This window comes from Cydia strobilella, chromosome 14 (assembly GCF_947568885.1).
Source record: "Cydia strobilella chromosome 14, ilCydStro3.1, whole genome shotgun sequence".
Lineage (NCBI taxonomy): Eukaryota > Metazoa > Arthropoda > Insecta > Lepidoptera > Tortricidae > Cydia > Cydia strobilella.
The window spans coordinates 5,291,590-5,314,353 of NC_086054.1; the positions used below are offsets into that span (position 1 = coordinate 5,291,590).

Sequence of the window (22,764 nt, forward strand, 5' to 3'; positions counted from 1 at the left end):
TGAAACACCGAATAGCTACGAATTAACAAACACTATGGAGAGAAGTAAAAGATTGAATTATTAAATTACTACTTACATGGTGGCGTTTCCAAACGCATTGCGACTGACGTTTTTCGCAAGGCAGTCGGTTAGTTTAGGTGAATGGTTGGACAAATCTTCGAGTAAGTGTAATTCTACGTGTTCCAGAAATTCATTTACGGCCTTGTTAAGCTCGTATTTAGTATAGTTCCGTGTTGACATCAGCTGTTTGCAGAGAAAATTCAAGAGGTAATTCAGGCCGTTAGTCAAACTTAGCTTATGTATCATCTACTTGGATGCAAGTAAAGATCTCTATCTCTCTATCTTAAAATGCAAATATTATTATTTCATTCCCAACGACAATAGAAGGCAAATTATTGTTTGTAAATAAAAATTTCCTACAGACAAAGATAGATATAAGTCTAAGGAAAAAACGTGCCTCGAAAATCACGAAAATTTGATTCTCGATCAGATGGCGCCACTAGTTTTGGCCTACACTCGTATAGAGGGCGTTGACTGTTTCGTTTGTTATTTATAATTTTAACGCATACCAGTGAAATAACATGGGTCAAAATCATATAAAAATAATTAATGCAAATAAAAAAATCATTTATCCATATTTAAATACATTTTATCGTATTTTTGTAAAAATTTATTTTTAGTTTTAAAGTGTGTCGACAGATGGCAGTGAATTTACTGGGGTTACAAAATTTACTATGACAGTACCGCTCTAGTATAAGTTACTCTATGCTACAGATCATGATCATGATGTCCCTATGACGAGGTACTTGACAATACTCTTAACCTACCTCTCTGAGTGCCATGTCCCAATGGAAGTTGTTCTTCAAAGTTTGGTATATATCGTCCATGCTCATTTCGTGCAAATGACACAGTAAGTTATCATACTCTTGTTTTTTGAAAAGCTGAAGATTTAATTGCTTGAACCAAGTCGTCAATGGAGAGCAGATGGAACATTTGCTAAAACAAAAAAACATCGATATGTACCAGTTCTCCTTTAAATGCAGATAATCGGCGACGGCGAAAATGATGACGCAACGAAGACTAACTTAAGCGAAAGGTATATTAATATAATGAAGACAAAAAAGTATTTGAGATTGGAGGGTATAATCATCACAATAAATATCGCAAACCTGGTGTTCAAGAATAGTGTAGCAGCATCAACAATATTGGTCAGGAATCCAAAAGCCATCTTCGTTACCGACTCCTGAGACAGCAAACTCATTGCTACCACCCTCACGTGAGCTAGCTTCTCTTCCGTCACCCAATCGGGTCTCATAGGAGTTTGGGGGCCCGTTTTGACCAAGTCAAATTTGGATTCAAAGTTCCCTATGTCTAAGTTTAGCGAAGTATAGTTAATTTCTGTAGGCAGAGTAAGATCCATGTCGTAACCCTGAAAATACAAGATTTATAACTTTAGCAAGGTTTTTCTATAACCAGTTAATTACCTACACCTTGGTCACCATTTATTGTGGTGGAATGATTATGATGAAGGTATTGTCGACGATGACAACGATTATAATAATTATTTTTAAGTATCTGAATAAATTACCTGAGATGCGATTACAAGCATTGGCAGCTCCTTGAACAATTCTGTTTTCTCTTCCATACACAGCTGGTTCTTTAAATCAGAAATTATTCCGGTCTTGTCTGGGACATAGTCGGATAGGGTAATGTTGGGGAGGCACAGAGCATCTGTATTGTTCACGTTAATATCTCGAAGGAGGCGGACAAACTAAAAAGATACAATGTGAATGAAATGAACATACCTACCTATAGAACTTTATTGCTTTCATGTTGGTACACAGGTATTACAATATAATACAGAACAACATGATATGTTGATGATGATGATGATGATGATAAGGGTGTTGCAAATTTATATCGTAAAACTAAAGTAGGTACAATTGGTCTGATAAGAATGTTCAATCCATCACTTCTATAACTTTGTACCAATGAAAATAAAATAAAAAAATATAAATGAATGATGGCCTTTTATTTTTATTGGTAGGTAAAAATACTATGGTTTCATCTAAGACTAAGGAAAAAAAAGGAACGCTGTAACTACAAAATTATTTAAGTGTTAACATGAATGTTTCTAAACATTACTCGAAAACGGTTACTCACGTGAATTTGATCAAAATTAGTGACCACATCATCGAAGATATCAAAGCTGTTTTCTAAATTGTCGAAAAATCGTGTAGCGTACTGTCCATTGTAGATATTTTTCAGGTCTGTCCACCAATTGCCACCGGAGATGAAACTAAGGATTACGTCTTGATGCTGGAGAGCGGAATGTAGGTATTTGAGATATACTGGGATTCCCAGGTCGTAGGAATATTTTATTGAGTATTTCAAATAGTTGATAATTTGAGTTCTGTAATGAGAAATTGGATCCCGGATAATGTTCAAGTACCTACTGGACGAATACATTATCGAAAATGACAAGAAAAAATAAGAACTTAATTTTTTTTTACAAAGATCGAATATAAAAGAGACAAACCAAATTAAAACAAAATGCAATACCTTTGTTTAAGAAATTCCCCTACATCTGTTAAACTACCTATTACACCTTGTTGCAAAACGTCCAGCAAATTATATAAACTATCTCGTGTAACTTCGTAGTCTTCTTTAACAGTATCTTCAACTGCATCATAAACCACTCGGAAATTCTTAACACATAACAACACTTTAGTCCTTTGCATGTCAAGTAAAATATCTTTCTGTGTATCATTATTTTTCAAGTCATCACACATTTCTGCTATACCATTGATTAATGTGTAGTTATCGTTATTTTGCCATAAAACATTCGTAATTAAATCAAAATGCAATGCTACAGCCTCTGCTGGTCTTCTTTTAAATATTTTCTGTATGGTAGTCAAATCATTTTCTAGTATTTTTACGTCATCTTCTGTTAACTCTTTAGCAATATCATCAACTTTGAGGCTTTCTATAGCAGTGTGAAGTTTGTTTACGATAGCTACTATTCTGGCCAAATAAGCAGTAGCAGCAAATTGTTTTGTATTTATTTCATTAAATAACTTATATGATGCATCTGTTTTATTAACAGTATAAGTTAAAATTGAATTAAAGTTAGTCTCAAATTTGCTTTTCATTGCGCTAAGTTTAAAGTCTTCTTCAGATAGAATAGCGACATTTTTGCTAGCGATATCTTTTAGTAGAGTTGTCAAATTGTTTACTTTGTCGAAAGCATCTTCAAAATTACTTATCAAATTACTAGCATTTACGGTAAAGAAGTAATATTGCTAAAACAAAAAAGAATCATAGTAAATTACATAACATCAATTGAATACAGAAACACTGTTATAAATTAAAATTGGGCTCGGTAGAATCGCCTTTATTTATTTTTTTGTTTTAAGATAAAGTCGGTAATAAAAAGCGGGGCACCTGTAATTTTTTGTGTCAAAAACATTTAACATTCAATTTTTTTTATGGCAATTAATGCGTTATTGCAACTATGTAGAAACTACTAAAAGGGTACTAACGAAAGGTAATAGTAGCTACCAAAACATATTATTTTACTTACCGGTTTCGCGACGACATCAAGCAATGTGTTATCGCCCCTTGGCAGCGAGATCCAGTACAAGAGCGATGGGCATATGTACGGCTGGACTCTGCGGATGCCAGCGGCGTCAATGGCGCTGCCGGGAGGCGAGGTTAGCGCCGACACCAGGGCGTCGCAGTCCCAGAACTGAGACTGGGATGCTCTGCGTACCTGTTAGGTAATGATTCAGATGATTACTGCAAGCTATTAGAAAGTGGCATTGGACAAGATTTATTAAGAAGGGCTTGAGCAAGTCAAGGATCAGCGATGAACTGGTTAAAGTTGGATAGGAAAGTTGGAGGGGAAAGACTACGTTCTCCGAATAAATCAATTATATTCAGTACATCATACAAATTTGGAAAATGGCGTATGAAAGCGAAGTTGAAAAACACTAAAGTAATTGGTATCTTATTATCTTAAGGTCAAAAATATTTTAAAGTAAAGGTAAAGTGGATTGCTGCGCTTTCAGAATGCGAGTGGATTGTGAAGTGACAATCCACAGGATCGAGAGAGCTGCTACCTAAATAAAGTGAAAATTGAAAAAATAAGAATGATAATTATTGTAAATTTTTATGCGTGGAATACTCACTTGGTTCATGAAACCATAATCCCAGTAAGAGTTGAGCAATACTCCGATGAAATCAGTCATCTTGTCATACAGCATGTAAAGGCCAGTTTTCTTCGTAAAGCCCATTATTTGAAGCAGGTTAGCGTCGGGCTCTGAAACCAAGTATTTACGCTCAGTATGTGCTGCAAAACACGACGAAGTTATCTCCACAGTTGTCAACTGCCCTCAAGATAATTTTACTTATAATCAAAACTAATAATGTGACTGCAAGTATGAAAAATATGACGTTATTCTTCTTACCATTAATTTCATAGAAAAAAGTATGAAGATCTTCAGCCATGTTTTTAACCAGAACAGACAAGAACCTGAGAGAGTTCTTAACAGCACTTCTCAAGAGTAGTCTGCAGTCATCCTCTATGTATGTAGCTCCTGAACATTTTACGTAGTCTTCCCATAGGCTGTTCAAAGGCACGTTGTCATGGGTTACTGGTGTTATAATTGAGTCCATGACGAAGTCCAATTTTGAGAAGAAATTTCTGGACAAACAGAAATGAAAGGGTTAGTCAATAGTATATAAGTGCATATTATGCATATATGTAGTACCTGTAAGTTTAGGAAACTCTTTAAGTCCTTAGGTAAATATTCTTGCAACCACCGATATTGATGGATACGATATTACATCCACAACAGGGGAAGTAGGTATATACGAAACATGTCAACTTAAATTCATAAGGTGTCTTCTTTTTGTTTGTGTTTTTTTAGGTACGAGTAATATGGTGGTCAGTTAATACGACGTTGGTGGCAAACAGGCGTACAGGTCGTCTAATGATAAGCGGTTACCAATGCTACCATTGTATATGGATACCTGTAATCCTGTTTCACATGCGCTATGGCGACCATTTAAAAACTGTACCCATTGTGGAGAACCCTTACTGTAGTCCCATGATAGAAAATACCTAAAAAATATAAACAATACTTAAGTCTCAAGTCTCAATTTACCGTATCTCAACATCTTTTCCCCTCAACGTCTGCTGTGCATATCTCCAAGCCGAAACGAACGTTACAGGTCTTTCTGTTATGTCAGAAGAATCGCCCCCCATTTCATCCAGAACTTTTTTGAGGGCCGCTGTATCTTTTATCACAGAGTCGAATGTTGAGGAGAACTTCAGAAATATGTGTGGAGATGGTGCTGTAGTGTTCCATGTTTGTATACTCTGGAAGATAAGAGGGTAGGAACACGTACATTGACCAGCAACTGACCTTACACTCTCATTCGGGAAAAAAGGTTTATCAATAATATCAAAGGATTATCATTATTATCAATCAGTTGCGAGACAGTGGTAGTGGGTGAAGGACATTGCGCACAGAACCGATAGTCACTAGGACAAATAAGTTCTCTAATGAGAGAGAAGTACTATTTATACACGTACAAGGAGAAAGTAAAGCTCTTAACAAAATAGACTGATCTGGTCGAGATACTTGAGATAGTTGGAAACTGTTGGATGACGCATGATCAGTTGCTGTAACGATCTTTGAGGTTTATTTTATCTAGCAAAATGGACTTCTTTCGATTGTTGATGATGATGCAGCAGTCTTATAAAGAGGCATAACAAGGAACTTACAAGATTCGTCAAGTTCTTCTCATTCAGATACTCGATCCACTCCATCTGGAAGCTTCTATCCAAACACAGCACTGTCTCCAGCGCCTCCACGGCTTCCTTCGAGCTGTCCGTGAGGTCCAGCAGATTGGTCAGGGTGTTTGAGCAAGGCCATGGCGGATCCGCGTTGAGTGCTGCTATTATCGGTCCTGTCTGGAATACGGTATCTATATAAAACACTAATTTGTTACTCGTAATTTGCTCAAGTAAACAATACAGTATTAAAGATACTCACATCAGTATTATCACTGGCAAGAATGAGAGAGGCATCGGCGATCAAATGAGGCAGATTAGGAATCAGCCGGCGAACAACCTGTACCGTGGTGGGAGGTAAATCTGAGGTATAAGATTCGTTCCGTGATAGAGCTGAAAAGAGGTGGAAATTGTTTATGAGTCAATTAGATTAGAGATAGATTAGGCCCCCATCAGATGGATGGACAACGACCTGGCCTTGTGGGAACACTATTTAGTTGGGGGCATACATGATAAATTGTTGGTTGATGTAGATAATGAAGACACGGCAGGTAAGAGCTTTAAAGCTGACATTTTAAAACTGATATATGGATTAAGGAACTTCGTACGAGTCGCAAAACTAGTCAAACGAAACAGAAATTCAACCTTTCCATACCGATAACGATATAATATATATATTTTACATATTGCAGCTGCCCCCGCAGCAGCCGACCCTCCCAGGGTACTCATGGTACTAATAGTCAATACCTTTGCACTATCCTAATTGTTCCTTACCTGCAATGACTCTAATGAACTCTTCAGCTACCGCCAGAGGTCCAGTAAGCATGCCGAAGCTGCCTTTCACTTTCATCCAACCCTCGCTGGTCAGGTTGAAGATCTCACGATCCATTAGGTCCAAGACGCGAAATCCAAACTTAAGACTGAAACAAATTAAAACTAGCGTCATTTACAATGAGTTTAATTTATCCTCATATATCATTGTTTAAAAAGATACAGGTTAAGCATCACACTTATAAATAACAGGCAAAATAGTAGCCATTTGGGTCGCCGCGATACCGCGTTTAATACATTTGTACCAGGAATTGTTAATTTGGATAAATACCTTAAATGCAAGCTTCTTTGTACATTGTCCTTTCCAAACCAAAAATTCTTTGCATCGTCCAATAATACTTTAAGTTCTTTCTGCGTCTCTTGATCCATCCCATAGGTCTTAAACTCAAACAGATAAGTGTAATCTCTGTCTAGAGTGGCATACAACTGTTTGACTCCGTTTATGAGCTGTGTCCATTTTACCTCGTCTAGCGCGCTATGTTTGGAGTTCTTTACCTTTTCTATCTGGAACAAAATGTATGGTCTCAATTCTTAATAATGTTATTCAATCCTGTTCAATTGGAACCTAGTTTGATAAAACGAAGTCGCACCCTGATCTAGTGTTAAATTAATACAGATTTGGATTCAGGTGTTATTTGATAGGAAAATTACTTATACCGAAAGTTCTTATTTAATCCTCACAAGGACAAGGAATACAAAATATATAATAAGATAAGATAAGATAAGATAAGATGTTTATTTGTAAAAGTCATGTACATGAGATGTTATTGAAGTTATACAGGAAGCTTCCATGACACCCTGTCAGGGCACACAAATTGTCTTATATCTAGCTTATTACTAAATTACATTTAAATTTCATTTACAGGCCATGCATGCTATTATTAATAATTACAACAACAAAAACTACAAAATACAAATACAATATAAATAATTTATTGACAAAGGTATAATGAATTACAAATGACAAAAATAAAAGGATACAATACCGGAATTCAATAACTTACAGCTTTTCCAATTGATGAGTTTCTTATGAATCCTTTTTCAATTGCACTGGACATTTGACATAAAGCGGACACCAAACGATGACTGTCTACTACTGGTGGCATTAATATAAATGATGATGCTTTTTCGATTCCGTGACATAAAATGTCTTCGCTATGTGCCGATAAAGATCTATAAGTCTGAAAAAAAGTACTTACATTATATTTCACGATGCTTATAGAGATCAAACAAGTTATTCAAGAAAATAATAATTTTCCGATGCCAACGATAAAAAAGTTGCCGGTCAATAGTGTGATCATCAACTCTAAATGTAAAAAAATATGTTATTTTAACCTTATTGTTATTCCGATTTACATGCGATAATTGAAACAGTATTCACTATTCATCTTTTTTTGTTGACGTCGTTGAAACCCTTTTTATGTGCAAATAAATGATTATGATTATGATTATGAATGTCATCAACTCATTGCCGATACTACCGAATACATTTTACAAAATTGAAGGTACGTACCAACTCAATGGGTTAACTCTCTCATCCTCTCATTGGATTGTTTTACTAAAGTTCATTTACAATTTTAAACCTACCTTTTCTTCATCCAAAGCAGTCAATAGCACAGTCTTCAATACGTCAGGATACATTTGCTTCACCTCATCTGTCACGTCTGTGGGTGTGGTCGCAAGCTGGGCATTCAAAGCCATCAACATAGTCGTCGCATCGATCAGAACTGGAGTTATCTTGAAATCCAAGATCGTGTTTTGTTTGACTATCTCTTTGGCTAATGCTCCGTGGAGGGTTATTCTAAATACACATTAATTGTTTTAATTCATTTAATAATGAAAAAAAAAGTAGTATCGCTTATAGACGTATCTGCTTAATAAAAAACACTTAATAATGACTTCTTAGACATGATTAATTTGATTACCAATATAAAGTACTCGTCAAACTTAGTCTATTTTTTTTATGTAATTTACACTTTGTGGTAAAAACTAGAAAATATTCGCTTTCGTCTTCATTTGCACACCAATGCATAAAATGGAGATTCATATAGGTATTAAAGTTGTTATGTGCTTATTTTAAATGGATATATTTTCAAGTGTTGAAAATAATCTGAATCTAAAGGACAAATTTTCTTAAATCTCACTTACAATATCTGATTCCTCAAATTAGTCTTATTTTGAAATGTTTCCAAAAATTCTCCGTTTTTAGTGCCATCAAGCAGTGTCCTCCAGTCAACCTTAGTGTTGTGCTCAGCGTTTATTCTAGTCAACGTATTGTAGAAATCCTTAAGAACTTGAAAATCTTTATCTATTGTGTAAAGCTGACTGCTTGTGTCTTTTCCAATAGTTTTCTGAATTAATAACGATGCCATATTGTTTATCTGAAAAGTATTTTTTCCTTCATAAGTAAGAGAAGCGAATAGGCAATTATTTAAAACAAACCCATACTATAAAGAATATACTTACATTATCTCTAACGTCGAAGAAACCAAAAGATCTTATTAAGTCTGAAATATAGTTTTTCCAAACGTCACTACAGAGTTTACCCTTCAGCATGTCTGCGTCGGTATTTGACACCATAAAGAATCTTTGCAGCTTTAATCTATCGCAAAACAGCTGACCAGGGAAATTTATTTTAGAAGTGAAGATCTGCGAATGAAATTTAGTCAAATAAAGAAAGCCCGACAGAAGATTATCTTTGCATACATAGTAATAGTGTAGACATGCCATTACTGATTTAAGACGACTTCCACATTATAATATACTTTTATTACCGTCACTAATACTCATAATTATATATTTTTCTTTGAGAAGACTTATAATAACCATTTGATCAAGTAACACTACGTTATAACACACTAATGTTTGGTTTTAGTCCCATACAAAGATGGATTACCTGAGTCCTCTCCGCATCAGCTAAAGCTTCCAATCCCTTCACTACAATTGGAGCTGGAATGTCCAGCAATAATTTAAAACCCTCGGAGTTCCGCAAGGAAGCATTGTAGACCACCTCTTCTATATGCATGTTGGTGGAGACGACTTTGTCTGCTCCTTCGATTAGTTTAGTCAGCAAAGTCGAATAGAAGAGAACGTCTTGTTTTTCATCATCCGGAATCCACTTTAATATTAAATTGGTGAGTTTTGAAAATCTAAAATAGAAAATATGAAAATTTAACTTTTTGAAACAGTTATCGTAACAGCACTTTTTCTGAGAATTATTTTGCAAAATATTTTAAATGGTTGCTTCATTTGGAGTAATATAAAAAAAAACTAACAAAACAATATGTGTAACATAGTTTAAATAAAAATCCACTTACACATCAAAAACATCAAAACCCGAATCGTTTCCATTTCTATCGAATTCCTGCACAGCATCATTGACGTCCTTAGAAACTGCTTTAAAATCATTATTACCGCCGAGTTTGTTGCCAACGTGTGTCAATAATAAACTTGAAATTTCTTCAACAGTGTCGTTGGAATCCTTGGAAGCCACGAATTTGTTCAAATACTGAATACCAACTATAGCTGCGTCGACGAGTTCCCTTACCGTCTTGTATGCTTGTGTGTCGGCATACGTTGGTTTAAATTGGTCGATGAACTTAGAAATACTGAAATCATTATAAAAGTATATGCTGTTTAAAATTGTCCTCAGTTTGTGTTGACAGATTTTATACATTTTATTTTCTACTTTTATGTTGGTACCTACATCCGACTTTGCTAGAAAAGCACCGCAGGTCTTGTTTTTAAACTAAAATTTGTCTTAATATAATATTATTTTGGATTGAAAACCATTTATCAAAGTATGTTTGTACCTTGAAATACTTGTGAATGAGACTGGTGATAAAATTGTCAGAACAATGGTTACTTAGAATCTAAAAACGAACATTTACGTGCTCAATGATCGCTATGCTATAATTATCTTACAGCTAATAAACTATTAGTTTGACTGATTTTGTAATTCAGAAACTATTAACGGTGGCTTTGAATTAATCATGTTTCATTCATTGTTTACTTTATTAGCTATTTCTCTATTGTCCCACGGCAGAATATTGTCTATTGTACTATAATGAATAATCTATTAAATTATCAATATCAGAAAGAAAACCTGTTTTCATTGAATAAAGGAACCTAGAATATTATTAAAAGCAGTTTTTTAATGATAAGGCAAACGAACAGACGAATTGCCTGATGGTAAGCTAATATGTGGTATTTTCTATAAAAAGAGACCTTATTGTCGATGGCGCTTACGCCATTATTAACGAAGCTCCGATATAAATACAATGCCGCGCGACGCTGTGCGGCGTAAGCGCCATCGACAATATTTTTTTTATAAAAAATGCCCCATATTACCGTTGCCCATGGACGCCTGCAACACCAGTTTAATATATTTTAAACTAAGCTCAACAAAAAAACTTGAAGGAACTGTCATTCAAAACGAGAGGTTTAAAGCTGTGTTTTATGCCCCAAATATTAGTATCTCTAGTCCCTTTCAGAATTACTTACAATGTCAAGTTGAAGTAGCTGAATTCCTCATTCCCGAAGAAGACTGTCAGCTCTGATGGCAGGAAGCTGTTGACATTTGTCATCCGTAGTACTGCCGTCAACATGTAGCCCAGTTGCGTTAGCCGGTCGTCCCCGCTTAGCTTCTTATACATGTCACCTATCTGTTGAATAAACACTTAATTTAGTAGTAGCTTAGTTATTAAATTTACTAAATTTTGTCAAAATTTGACAAAAAACACTAGAGCAAAATAAAAATCGGGCCAAGTAAGCTTCGTGGAAAAATCACACGATAACACTAGTTAACACTACTTACCATATTTATATATTTCCCAAAATTTACTTCTACTATTAGATCTAAAAGTATTTTTCTTATATCTTTATTTGTTAGCGAACAAAGTTTCTCCACTATTAATCTCAAATGTTCTGCATTTTCCATTTTCAGCGTCTCTGCTAGTGAAGTTGCACTACATCTGTCTATGTTACCTTTCATTATCTGAAAAGGACAAAATAATATTTTAATTGCATTCCAAATATTTTTTTCTATTTACCTCCATACCATAAGGGTCCCCGGCAAGCTCGGTTCTCCATACAAACGTAGTTCTGCTCTCATTTAAAAACGACTAGCTAGATTGCTCTAAAACATTGTACTTACAATAGGATAAGGTATATCTATGTCTGAAATTAGTTTATGTAGTTTAAGATACCATAGCTAAAAAATACAGCGAATTTAAATTTTTATACAAAACTTGTTTTTGCTCTATTTTGTTTGTGTTATAAACTGGAGCTATATAATCTACTAGTACTACTAGATATACCCCATGTCAATGTATGTGCAGTTTCATTACAATCCAACACGTAGTTTTAAAATGAGAGTGGAACTACGTTTGTATGGGAAGGTGCAATTCGGCCGAGCTTGCCGGGGACTCATAGCTTCCCCGCAAAATGTTCAGAAACGATAAGCTAATAGCGAATTATGTCGTAAGAAAGGCTGTATCTGTGCATCGTAGGTAATGTTTACTTTAAAGTATCTATTGATAACCGATACTCTATGAATTGTTTCTTAGAGATGTTCTAAATTTGATTTGACCTCTGATCTAATATCAGTCGAGATGACGTTTTATTCAAAATTAAGTGTCAATTGGAAACAATTTTGACAAATCTCGCATGTTATTTGATATCGAACCATAACTCACTCACTTCGTTCGTTTCATAAACCCACACTCGTATTTTAATGCCTTTAATTATAGCAGTCACATAAACTAATCGCATCATGTTCAATATGGCATGTTGCACATTATTACCATTGATAACTGAATAAAAACGTTCATGAAAAACATTCAAATCGTTTTTTTAAATCTACCCTAATCTAAAAACCTCTTCCTAAGTATTAACTCGACGGAAATTTGGCCATTATTAATATTTATTTTGTATTTGTTTAACTGTTGAATTTTGTAATGTGCCTTTTCATTTGTTTTATTTGTTTTATGACGGAAATTTTAATATTTTTTTAATGTACCTATTTATTGTTATTTTAATTGTGCTCGTGATTTTAATGTAATATGGATCTCGTAATCTGCAATAAACAAAAAATCCTAATTGTGAACCCAGTGGGTTCACAATTCGGTTGAACGTTTTGATTAAGCCCAATTCAAAAATGAATGAATTTTTGAACACACTCCTTTCCACTGAGGATACTGAGGGATCCTCCGGCAAACGTCTCTCATCTCCGTTCACCTCCGCCTCAGTGGAAAGGCAGTCTAATTACGATGTTGATTATAATAACTTACACCTTGAAAGCTTAGTTCAGATCCCATAATGCTTTCCGCGACGTCCTGAGTCACATTGAATGTTGATGCTATATATCGCCTTACTCTAGCGGGGCTGTTGAATAGATCCCGGACTTTGAGACCATGTTCTGGAAACAAAAAACTCACATAATATACTTGATATACTAGACCAGCGGTCCACCGCTGAAGACAAGGTCCACCTTGTCTTGTCTTTGCGTTCCAAATTATCTACTTACATGTATTTTTTTTTATATGTCAACAGATTCTAGTTTTCATGAAATTGAAATGTTGCTAATAAACCTGATATCCATTGTAGCAGGCTCAGAAACTATCGAAAAGTCAAAATAAATGTGGCGCTTGCTGCACCGCTAATAAAATCGGCCCGCTAAAAAGCACGCGGCTTTGTGACGTTAGGTAATTAGGTATAGACCAGACAGGCTGCGCCAGATGGCATGGAAGAAATTATAAAAAAATAGTTTCTCGTTATTTTCGCCGTAAAAAAATTGTGTGTGTGTGTGTGTGTGTCGGTGTCAATTAAGAACCCTTAAATAGAGACAAAGGTGGGTTCATCAACGATGTTCGCTAAGGTGGCCATCAGTTTCAACGCGTCTGGGACAGTGGCGGTTACATTTAGCACCGAATCGTTCTACAGTCGGAGGTTCTAAAGTAAAGTGACCCTAAACGTACTAGTAATAGAGACGAAGGTGGGTTCATCCACGATGTCTGCTAGGGTGGCCAACAGTTTCAACGCGTCTGGGACAGTAGCGGCCACATTTAGCACCGAATCGTTGTACAGGAGCGGAGTGAACTGACGCTGGAGCTTGGTAAGTCTGTAACAAAGTATGTATTTAATACACTGACATATATGTATAGACATTAACAAGCTGGCGAGAACAAATTGTGTCCGCGCGGTGTACGCCATTTTTTGCGTTTGACGTCTGTCACTAAGCTAAAGAATAAGCGCAGCTAGCCTGTAGCAATGAAGTGCATGCACTTCATTGAGGTGCGGAACATTTTCTTCGAGAGGCCGCCTCTAGTGTATACATATTACCTCAATGATTTAATATTAGCATTAAGTATGCTGAGGCGGGACCATTTCGTGGTAAACTTTTTATTTATTTTTATGTTTATATCTCTTTGTTGTTTTATATATTATATATATGTTTTACATACACATATGTTATAGTTTATTACGAATAAATGCGATGATTTCTGATTTCTATATACTTTGTCCCCTTCGAAATTTTCTCGCTTTAGGCCCCCTCTTAATTGACCTTTCGTTAGATCTTATGTCGTTGGAATAAGGCTTATGACCGATCAATTTAGTCTATGATAGTAGTAGGTATTACCTTCATCAAATATTAGAATATGACCTTCATACTTGCTCAGGTACAAGAACAAATATGCGTGCTCAAGTGCTATTTGCTGAGGAAAACACTGGAATATTGTGTTTTGCGATTGCATAGACAATATTTGGCGACTCGTGTTGAAACACATCTTTTCGCAAACTGAGTGGATACTTGGCTAGGGCAAACAAATGTCTTGACTTGACCACAGATCTAGATTTCTAGAATGATCGTTTATATTCTAGACCTGTGGTCTTGACTACATAAATCATTGGTCTCACTGATCTGTGCTTTTCTATGAATTTAATTGGCTACTTACGATTACATAGACATAGTATATACAAGTAGGTATAGACGCGCCACCGAGCGACCGGGGGTAAGAGAAAGAATATTCATATACAATTTGGGCAGCATAGGATTTTTTCTTTCACTCTTATAAATTTCGCCATCGCCTCCTACCTTTGATGCCACCCGGTCGGTGATAAGGACAAAGCATGGCACTATTTTCTCTCTTATAGGAATCGCAATAAAACTATCAAAGAGTGTCAGGCCCTTGGCTACTTACTACTTATAATTTTAAATTACCCATAGATGGTAGGATCCTATATATGAGCTATACGGCTGCGCCCGTGAGGGGTAGAACATACGCAGTGCGAAAAAAATAAAAACACGTTTTAACATTCCTGACAAAATACCAAAAACAACCTAGTTACGTAATTTGGTCGGGTTATTTGTTACCCTTACGAATTCTGCATGTGGGCGGCACTACTAGCAATACATGTAACGCTTGTGCCGTCCATCGCCTGTCGGTTCTCAAGCCGGGTCCAGACGCGTGTAACGCGTAATGTGTAATATGGCGTCAGTGTGGACGGCACTGCGAGCGCCTTTGTGTTCGCGCTAAAATTCGACAGAAAATTCGATGGATCCGGCACGAGCGTTACATATGTAATGCTCGTAGTGCCGTCCACACGCAGAATTCCTGTTACATTACACGATGGATTACATTACATGTACACCCGTTTGGACCCGGCTTCAGCGCGCGTCCACACGATGGCGCTATATTATACGTAATCTTACATTACACGTCACACCCGTCTGGATCCGGCTTTACAATATTAATCACTCGAGATAATCGCGAAGAATTTTAACAGTGTATTCCCAATTCTATCAGAAACTAAAATGTTGTAAATTTATCCATACTCACGTGGAGTTCTCATAGGTGGGTATTTGTTCATACTGCTCCATAGGTAGACACTCGTTGTTCACGCTGCAGATGAAGGACTGAAGGAAGGCCAGCACCCCAGCGCTGGGCAGCGCGCGCGCCGCGTAATGACCTGCCAACTCACAATGTTATAAGATTGTCCTATTATTTGACGACCGGTTTGGCCTAGTGGGTAGGGATCTTGCCTGCGAAGCCGATGGTCCGAGGTTCGAATCCCGGTGAGGACATTTATTTGTGTGATGAACACTAATATTTGTTCCTGAGTCATGGATGTTTTCTATGTATATATGTATGTATTTATTTATATAAGTATGTATATCGTCGCCTAGCACCTATAGTGCACCCATAGTACGAGTTTGGGCTAGGTTGGTCTGTGTAAGATGTCCCCTAATATTTATTTATTTATGTCCTTTTACAAATAAAGGATTACTCACGCTAGACCGGGCCGGGGCCGTGCCGGAGCTTCCGGCGCTTCGTTTTCTATGGAAAGCACCACGTGATCGCCGGTCAGCCGTCATAGAAAATGACATGTCGGACGCCTCGGCCCGAGCCTGGGCCGGTCTAGCGTGAGTCATCCCTAAGGATCTCAAGATATATTTTGTATATTAAGATAGCATGTTAAGAATTTCGATATCGCTCGATAGCTTAAATGTAATGGGGTTGGCCGGTCGAAATAGCTAGCAGATGGCGCCAGCATAGCTTGCCCTGTCAATCCTTAGAATTGTGTCAAATTTTTGTTTTTTTAATGCCCTGGATGCCAGCCCTTTAAGTCAAATCTCATAGAAAAAGGGGCAAGCTATGATGGCGCCATCTCTGCAAACCTTAGACAGTTGTTGCCAACCCCATTATCAAAATAAATAGTAGGTATCTTAGCCGTTTATTTTATCTTAACATAAATTATTATAGTATCTGTGTGATGCCCTTAAAACTGGTCAAAGACATAAACAATTCTTAAATTAAGTATGACATAATTATAATGGAAGTCAAGGTCTCTTGGTGGACTTCGATTGTGGAATATTTAGATTTAGAAGAAGACGTGAGTGTGTTACTTATTTTCTCTAGAGACATTGTTTGGTATTGTTTCATTAATTATTATTGAATGTTATATTGATGTATAATGTATATAGGTACGTGTGTGTGTATTTTGTAATCGTTTATTGTTGGATATACGGCTCGGAAAGGCTCTCTTTATTAGTTAAAATCAGTGAACAGTCGCATTTTATCCTCTAGAGTTTAAAGTACCTATGTAATGAAAAATGTAAGCTGTTATTTACTTAAATACGACTAATTTGGATTAGATTTGTAATATTTTACAGCTAGAATTCTCCTTGCGTTGTTGTTCTGATAAATATTGTTTCACTCGGAGACGCACAAACTTTAAAACTCATCTCTCGTGTCTTGAAGCCCTCGCAACGCTCAAGGTTCAACTTTTTTAACCACGAGCGTAGCAATTTTGTTCGTATCAATATTACGAGGGGTAATGTTGCTCCCTTGTTAAACTAATAACTACGTATTGTTTGTAGTTAGAGATGCGTCGTTAGAGATCACTCGTGGTCCGAGATGGTAGACATTTTAGAGTAAGGAGGTATTTGAGGCAAGCTGAAAATTTGTCTCCGACTTCTCCTATTATACACTGGAGGTCTGGCTGCAGACACAGAATAAATAATAGTACTACCGTATAGAAAGGAAACTTCCTACAAAACCGAAGTTTGACAGGGATGCAGGGACGAATCATGCTGTCCCTTTCTTATGTATGTACTATCCCTTTCGGCTATTTATGGTTGTCAAAATTCATGTCATTATCTTATCTGTGTTTGTGCGTGCAAAGGAACGTTAAGTTTTGCCAACCCTAATAATTGCTCGTAGTAACGCTGAGCCGAACGGAGCCGAGAACGCCCGAACGCTCTAGTTTCCCCCCACTGCTGCAGGGCAGCGGGGCTAAATCAACCCTTATATTTTTAAAGATAGGCACCAGCTCTATAGACCAGGGTCTCTAGCTAAAAATGTAGTTACTGCGCAGTTGCGTTGAGCAGCAGCCATAGTGTAAGGCCTGAGTGGACGCTCGAGTTGGGCGTGCAGCGGGGCGGGGCGTGCGGCACAAATGCAAACGTATAGGAGCGGCCTTAGTGCGCGCTGCTCTAATCACTTGTGACTTGTGAGCCCGACGCCACGCTGCACGCCCCGCCGAACACTCCGTTTCGAGCGTCCACTCAGGCCTTACACATAGAGTTGACTAGACGCCGCGCCTACGCACGGGAGACGCTAGCGGGATCTCTCATATTCCATTTTTGTATGAATAATTGAATACTCACATGTTTTGTAATCGACGTTATCGACGTTTGATCTCACTATGTAGAGGCTGAGTACTACTGTAGTTGCCCATATCACTCCGCCTAGTGTGATCTGAAACAAAACAATTATTAATCTGTCATTTTGACTACCTTTTGTTTGTAACCTTCAAGTAAAGAGCGTATCTACTCCCATATTAAAGGCCGGCAACTCTTGCTGACCCGGTAATTGCTGACCATTCGTTTGCTAATTTGTCTCCTATATCATAACAATTTTTTTAGAAAAATAGTTATTTGTTATAGGAACGGGACCACAAAATGCTATCAATACTTTCCTACTGCAATGACGTCATAGATTAATCGTTATCGATGAGACACACTGCATCAGAATAAATAAAATTCTGCGAATACGAGATGCATGTTTTCCTTATACGAACGTTCAGACCTTCACGAAATCACGACTGCATGAGGTTATAAATAATTGATACAAAAAATAAATACGAATACTAGCAATTGTATATATATTTTTGAATGTAGGTATTTGAACCTAAAAATATCAGCTGGATATAACTCAGTTACAGAAGGTCAGTTCGGATAAGTGTGGTACTTATATCGGCTATATGAGTAAGTACAGCCATACTTATCCCGCAGCCACACTTCGCCGTATTGACCTGACTAGCACTACATAATATAAATTATAAAACAAAGTCGCTTTCCGCTGTCTGTCCGTCTGTCCCTCTATGTATGCTTAGATCTTTAAAACTACGCAACGGATTTTGATGCGATTTTTTTAATAGATTGTGATTCAAGAGGAAGCTTTATATGTATAATTTTTAAAGGTTTTGTGTAAATTAGTTGAACTACCCGTGCGAAGCCAGGGCGGGTCGCTAGTATTATAATAAATCGCCTTACCCTACTTTACATACCCCAGGGAAAAACGCTCATTATAGCTGATATACGTAATTCAAACCAATTTCATAAATGAAATAAACGCCGCTCTGAAAACGCAGGAGAATTAATTGGATCCTAATTCAAATCCTATTCTCCTGCGGCAGGAGAATAGATTGGAATCAGGATCCAATTAATTTGGAATTATTCGGATCAAGGTATGGATCCAATGGATTTTTCGCACAGCTTAGATCCGAATTGCATACGTAGTGAGGTGAAATCAATGCATCTGTTTCGATCAAAGATAGATATAATAGTATAGATATCTCCGTAATAGATGGATACAGTCTAAGGAAAAACCGTACCTCGAAAATCAAGAAAATTTGATTCTCGATCAGATGGCGTCACTACCTTTGGCCTACTCTCGTATAGATGGCGTTGCCGATTTCGTTTGTTATTTAACAATTTTAACGCATATCATGAAAGATAGTATCAGTGGAAGAACATGGGTCAAAAATGACAAAATCATATAAAAATAATTAATACAGTAAAAAAAATCATTTATCCATATATAAATACATTTTTTGATATTTTTATTGTTAGTTTTAATCGTGTGTCGATAGATGGCAGTGAATTTATTGTGGCTACAAGATTTACTATGACAGAGTACCGCTTTATCCTATTATATCCTCTTTGGTTTCGATTCACTGATTCACAGTTCTTGAATCGACATGGTTTACACGTGTTAGTACAATAATTTTAATTATTTTGTCGCTAATTAACTGGCGTTCATGCGCTGACCTTATGTCGCGTTAGTGAGTAACTTTCAACTTAGTCACGCTATTTATACAACTGTATTAACATGCCGATTTCGATTTCAGTCAGAAACAAACAAAACAGACAAAGCAATTGTTTGTCTTTGAGCATGGCAGTGAACTGTCAAATTTCTGACCCTGAGTATATTAGGCAAAGTATTCGTTTATTGAAAAAGTGTAACAAACACGTGTAGGTACATGTACATACATATTTTTCGCATTGGAATGGTCTGCATGTGTTGCTGTTGATAGTTCATTTTCTTTTGACCCTTAATAAATTATAACTCTAAGGAAAAAAACCGGCCAAGTGCGAGTCGGACTCGCGCACGAAGGGTTCCGTACCACTACGCAAAAAACGGCAAAAAAATCACGTTTGTTGTATGGGAGCCGTATTGAATAATAATTTTATTCTGTTTTTAGTATTTGTTGTTATAGCGGCAACAGAAATACATCATCTGTGAAAATTTCAACTGTCTAGCTATCACGGTTTATGAGATACAGCTTGGTGACGGACAGACAGAAGACACAGCGGAGTCTTAGTAATAGGGTCCCGTTTTTACCCTTTGGGTACGGAACCCTAAAAAGATTGATAGCATAACCAAAAATTTGCATTCGTCATACCACCTTTATGCAGACGATTTACAGCTCTATTCAGCGTCCAACCTTGATGACATCAGTTCTCTTGTTAGCCAAATTAACTCCGACTTGGAATCAATCCGTGTGTGGGCATCATCCTTCGGGCTGAAAATTAACACCACAAAGTCGCAGGCGATAATCATTGGTAGTCCTTACTCCAAGATGTCTTACCAGGTCTTGCCAGATATTATGTTCGACGGAACTCCTATTCCTTTCTCTTCTACTGTCAAGAACCTTGGTATTACTATGGACCAGACGCTCTCATGGGATCCTCATGTCTCTGAAATCAGCCGAAAGATTTTTGCTTCTCTCCATTCCCTGAGGCGCCTGCAGAATTTCCTCCCGCTTCCGACGAAAATTATGTTGGCTCAGTCTCTTCTACTTCCGCTTCTCGATTACGCCGATATTGCGTTTCTCGATCTGAGACAGGAACTGCTTGACAAGCTTGAACGTCTGCAGAATATGTGCATAAGATTTGTATTCGGTCTAAGGAAATACGATCATGTTTCCCTATTTCGTAATCAACTTAAATGGCTTCCCATCCGCCGTCGCAGGGATCTGCATATTCTTTCTCTTCTTTTTAATGTTCTTTTTATTCCTTCTTCTCCTGTCTATCTCTCACAAAAATTCAAATTTATGGCAGATGGTAGTGGCCATCGCCTTCGATCGAGTGCAAATCTTGCACTGGCAACACCTCATCACAAATCTAGTGCGTATGGTAAATCTTTTGCGGTACGAGCGGTTCAGCTTTGAAATGAGTTGTCCCCCTCCTTAAGGAAATCGCGGTCCGTTGCATCGCTTAAGGGGCAGTTAAGGAAACTGTGGCTATCGGACCAGAATTAACTGTTTGTGACTATGGATGTATATTTATTTTATAAAACGTAGGTATTATATATATTTGTTATACTGTTACTTCAAATTTTTATCTTATTTTATTTATTTTCGCCCTCTTTTATAAATTTATTGACTTTCCTCTAGTCTATTGTACGCAGTGCTATATTTGTCTACCGTTCTTCATCAATTCTCATCTACTCAAAGGTTAACTGGAAGAAATCCCTTAAAGGGATAAGTTCGCCTTTGTACTGCCTATTTCTGTGCCATATTTGTGTTCTATGTCTGTACAATAAAGAGTTTATACATACATACATACAAGACCACCCTATAACGTGAGATTTTGTATTTTTTCCTTAAGCAGAATTGTTGGACTATAAGATGGCCATGAGACTTGAATTGAGGATTTCTCATAATCTGGTCCGTTAAAGGGTTAGTGTATACTATCACTTCCACTAAAAGAGTCCGTCTAACTTTACTCTGCACCGAATTATAGAGTTAACTTATTGGTCTAACTTTAGCATGCAAATATTATAAATTGTGTTGAACGGAGATAATCTCCTTTTTCGACGGTCATGCTCATGATCATGACCTAATCATGGACCATTTATTTATTTAAACTTCATTGCAAAGTAAAAAATATACAGTAACAAAAGGCAGACTTAATGCTACATGGCATTTTCTACCAGTCAACCTTAAATGTAACAGGTAATTAGTTAACGAAATAGCGAAACACCACAAGTGCAAGCCGGGGATTCCACCCATCCCGTTGTTTATAGTAAGCACAGCGGCCATGGCCAGTACGAAGTCTGTTGAGGACCAGTGCCGTGTTGGGCGGCCTCTAATCATGGCACTCGGATATATCGGTTAAATTATATATTATTATATTTAACTTAAATAACTTAAATATGAAGCTCACTAGTTTGCGCTTGCGCACGAGGTAGTCAGCGCAGCTGCGGGGCCGCCATGTTGTGTCAGCGACCGACATCACTGCAACAACAATGTAAAGCTCACCAGTTTGCGCTTGCGCACGAGGTAGTCCTTCCACAGCAGCAGGCGCAGCTGCGGGGCCGCCATGTTGTGTTGGCGACCGACATCACTGCAACAACAATGTAAAACTCACCAGTTTGCGCTTGCGCACGAGGTAGTCCTTCCACATAGCAGCAGGCGCAGCTGCGGGGCCGCCATGTTGTGTCGGCGACCGACATCACTGCAACAACAATGTTAAGCTCACCAGTTTGCGCTTGCGCACGAGGTAGTCCTTCCACAGCAGCAGGCGCAGCTGCGGGGCCGCCATGTTGTGTCGGCGACCGACATCACTGCAACAACAAAATTATAAGTTAAGTACGATGCCCTCTGGTGACCAGAGGGCTGGCAGCTACTTCGGCCAGAGACTGTCTGGCCATCCAAAAAGGTAACGCTGCCAGTCTTCTGGGCATAACACATGATAGCGACCCGGGGAGCATTTTTTATTTATAAGTTTATTTTAAGTGTTATTACTATAGTTTAGTTTTACAGATTAGTTTATTTAATTTAAAAAAAATCATAGTGTTGTTGTGTTTTACTTTTACGTCTATTAAAGTACCATTCTTATAAGTTAACTACTATCATATGTCTAAGGTATAAAATAACTATTAACATATTCAGTTTAGAAGGGGTAAAATAAATATTGGGGCGAAAATCACTTGTAGGGAACCAAGGAATCCTTATACTGTTTCTTCTGCCCCAAACAAAATTTCCAGTTTCTTTGCCAACTGTACTTAATGAGTTAGTTACACATAATTCGCTAAAATTCTTACAATGGCTTCTATTAATCC

At 37.3% G+C, this 22,764-nt stretch overlaps 1 protein-coding gene across 2 annotated transcripts in view; it reads right to left on the reverse strand.

The window, feature by feature from the left end:
- LOC134747100 (uncharacterized) overlaps positions 1-22,278 on the reverse strand; it is a 64,415-nt gene extending 42,137 nt beyond the window's left edge. The window contains exons 1-27 of one of the 2 annotated variants that reach the window (XM_063681666.1): positions 22,182-22,278; positions 17,802-17,892; positions 15,472-15,601; positions 13,609-13,751; positions 12,922-13,049; positions 11,448-11,627; positions 11,135-11,295; positions 9,949-10,239; positions 9,528-9,780; positions 9,098-9,280; positions 8,780-9,012; positions 8,219-8,432; positions 7,636-7,812; positions 6,903-7,135; positions 6,575-6,720; positions 6,063-6,193; positions 5,792-5,980; positions 5,169-5,383; positions 4,470-4,705; positions 4,191-4,321; positions 3,584-3,772; positions 2,563-3,302; positions 2,164-2,413; positions 1,589-1,771; positions 1,170-1,429; positions 828-996; positions 77-243 (exon numbers count right to left, since the gene is read on the reverse strand). In XM_063681666.1, the coding sequence (XP_063537736.1) occupies positions 77-243; positions 828-996; positions 1,170-1,429; positions 1,589-1,771; positions 2,164-2,413; positions 2,563-3,302; positions 3,584-3,772; positions 4,191-4,321; positions 4,470-4,705; positions 5,169-5,383; positions 5,792-5,980; positions 6,063-6,193; positions 6,575-6,720; positions 6,903-7,135; positions 7,636-7,812; positions 8,219-8,432; positions 8,780-9,012; positions 9,098-9,280; positions 9,528-9,780; positions 9,949-10,239; positions 11,135-11,295; positions 11,448-11,627; positions 12,922-13,049; positions 13,609-13,751; positions 15,472-15,601; positions 17,802-17,892; positions 22,182-22,244 (5,486 nt within the window). In that variant the 5' untranslated portion in view covers positions 22,245-22,278. Of the gene's footprint in view, positions 1-76; positions 244-827; positions 997-1,169; positions 1,430-1,588; positions 1,772-2,163; positions 2,414-2,562; positions 3,303-3,583; positions 3,773-4,190; positions 4,322-4,469; positions 4,706-5,168; positions 5,384-5,791; positions 5,981-6,062; positions 6,194-6,574; positions 6,721-6,902; positions 7,136-7,635; positions 7,813-8,218; positions 8,433-8,779; positions 9,013-9,097; positions 9,281-9,527; positions 9,781-9,948; positions 10,240-11,134; positions 11,296-11,447; positions 11,628-12,921; positions 13,050-13,608; positions 13,752-15,471; positions 15,602-17,801; positions 17,893-21,961; positions 22,056-22,181 lie in introns of those variants that run through there. The other variant, XM_063681665.1, reaches the window with a different exon arrangement.
- Between the last annotated feature and the right edge of the window lie 486 nt (positions 22,279-22,764).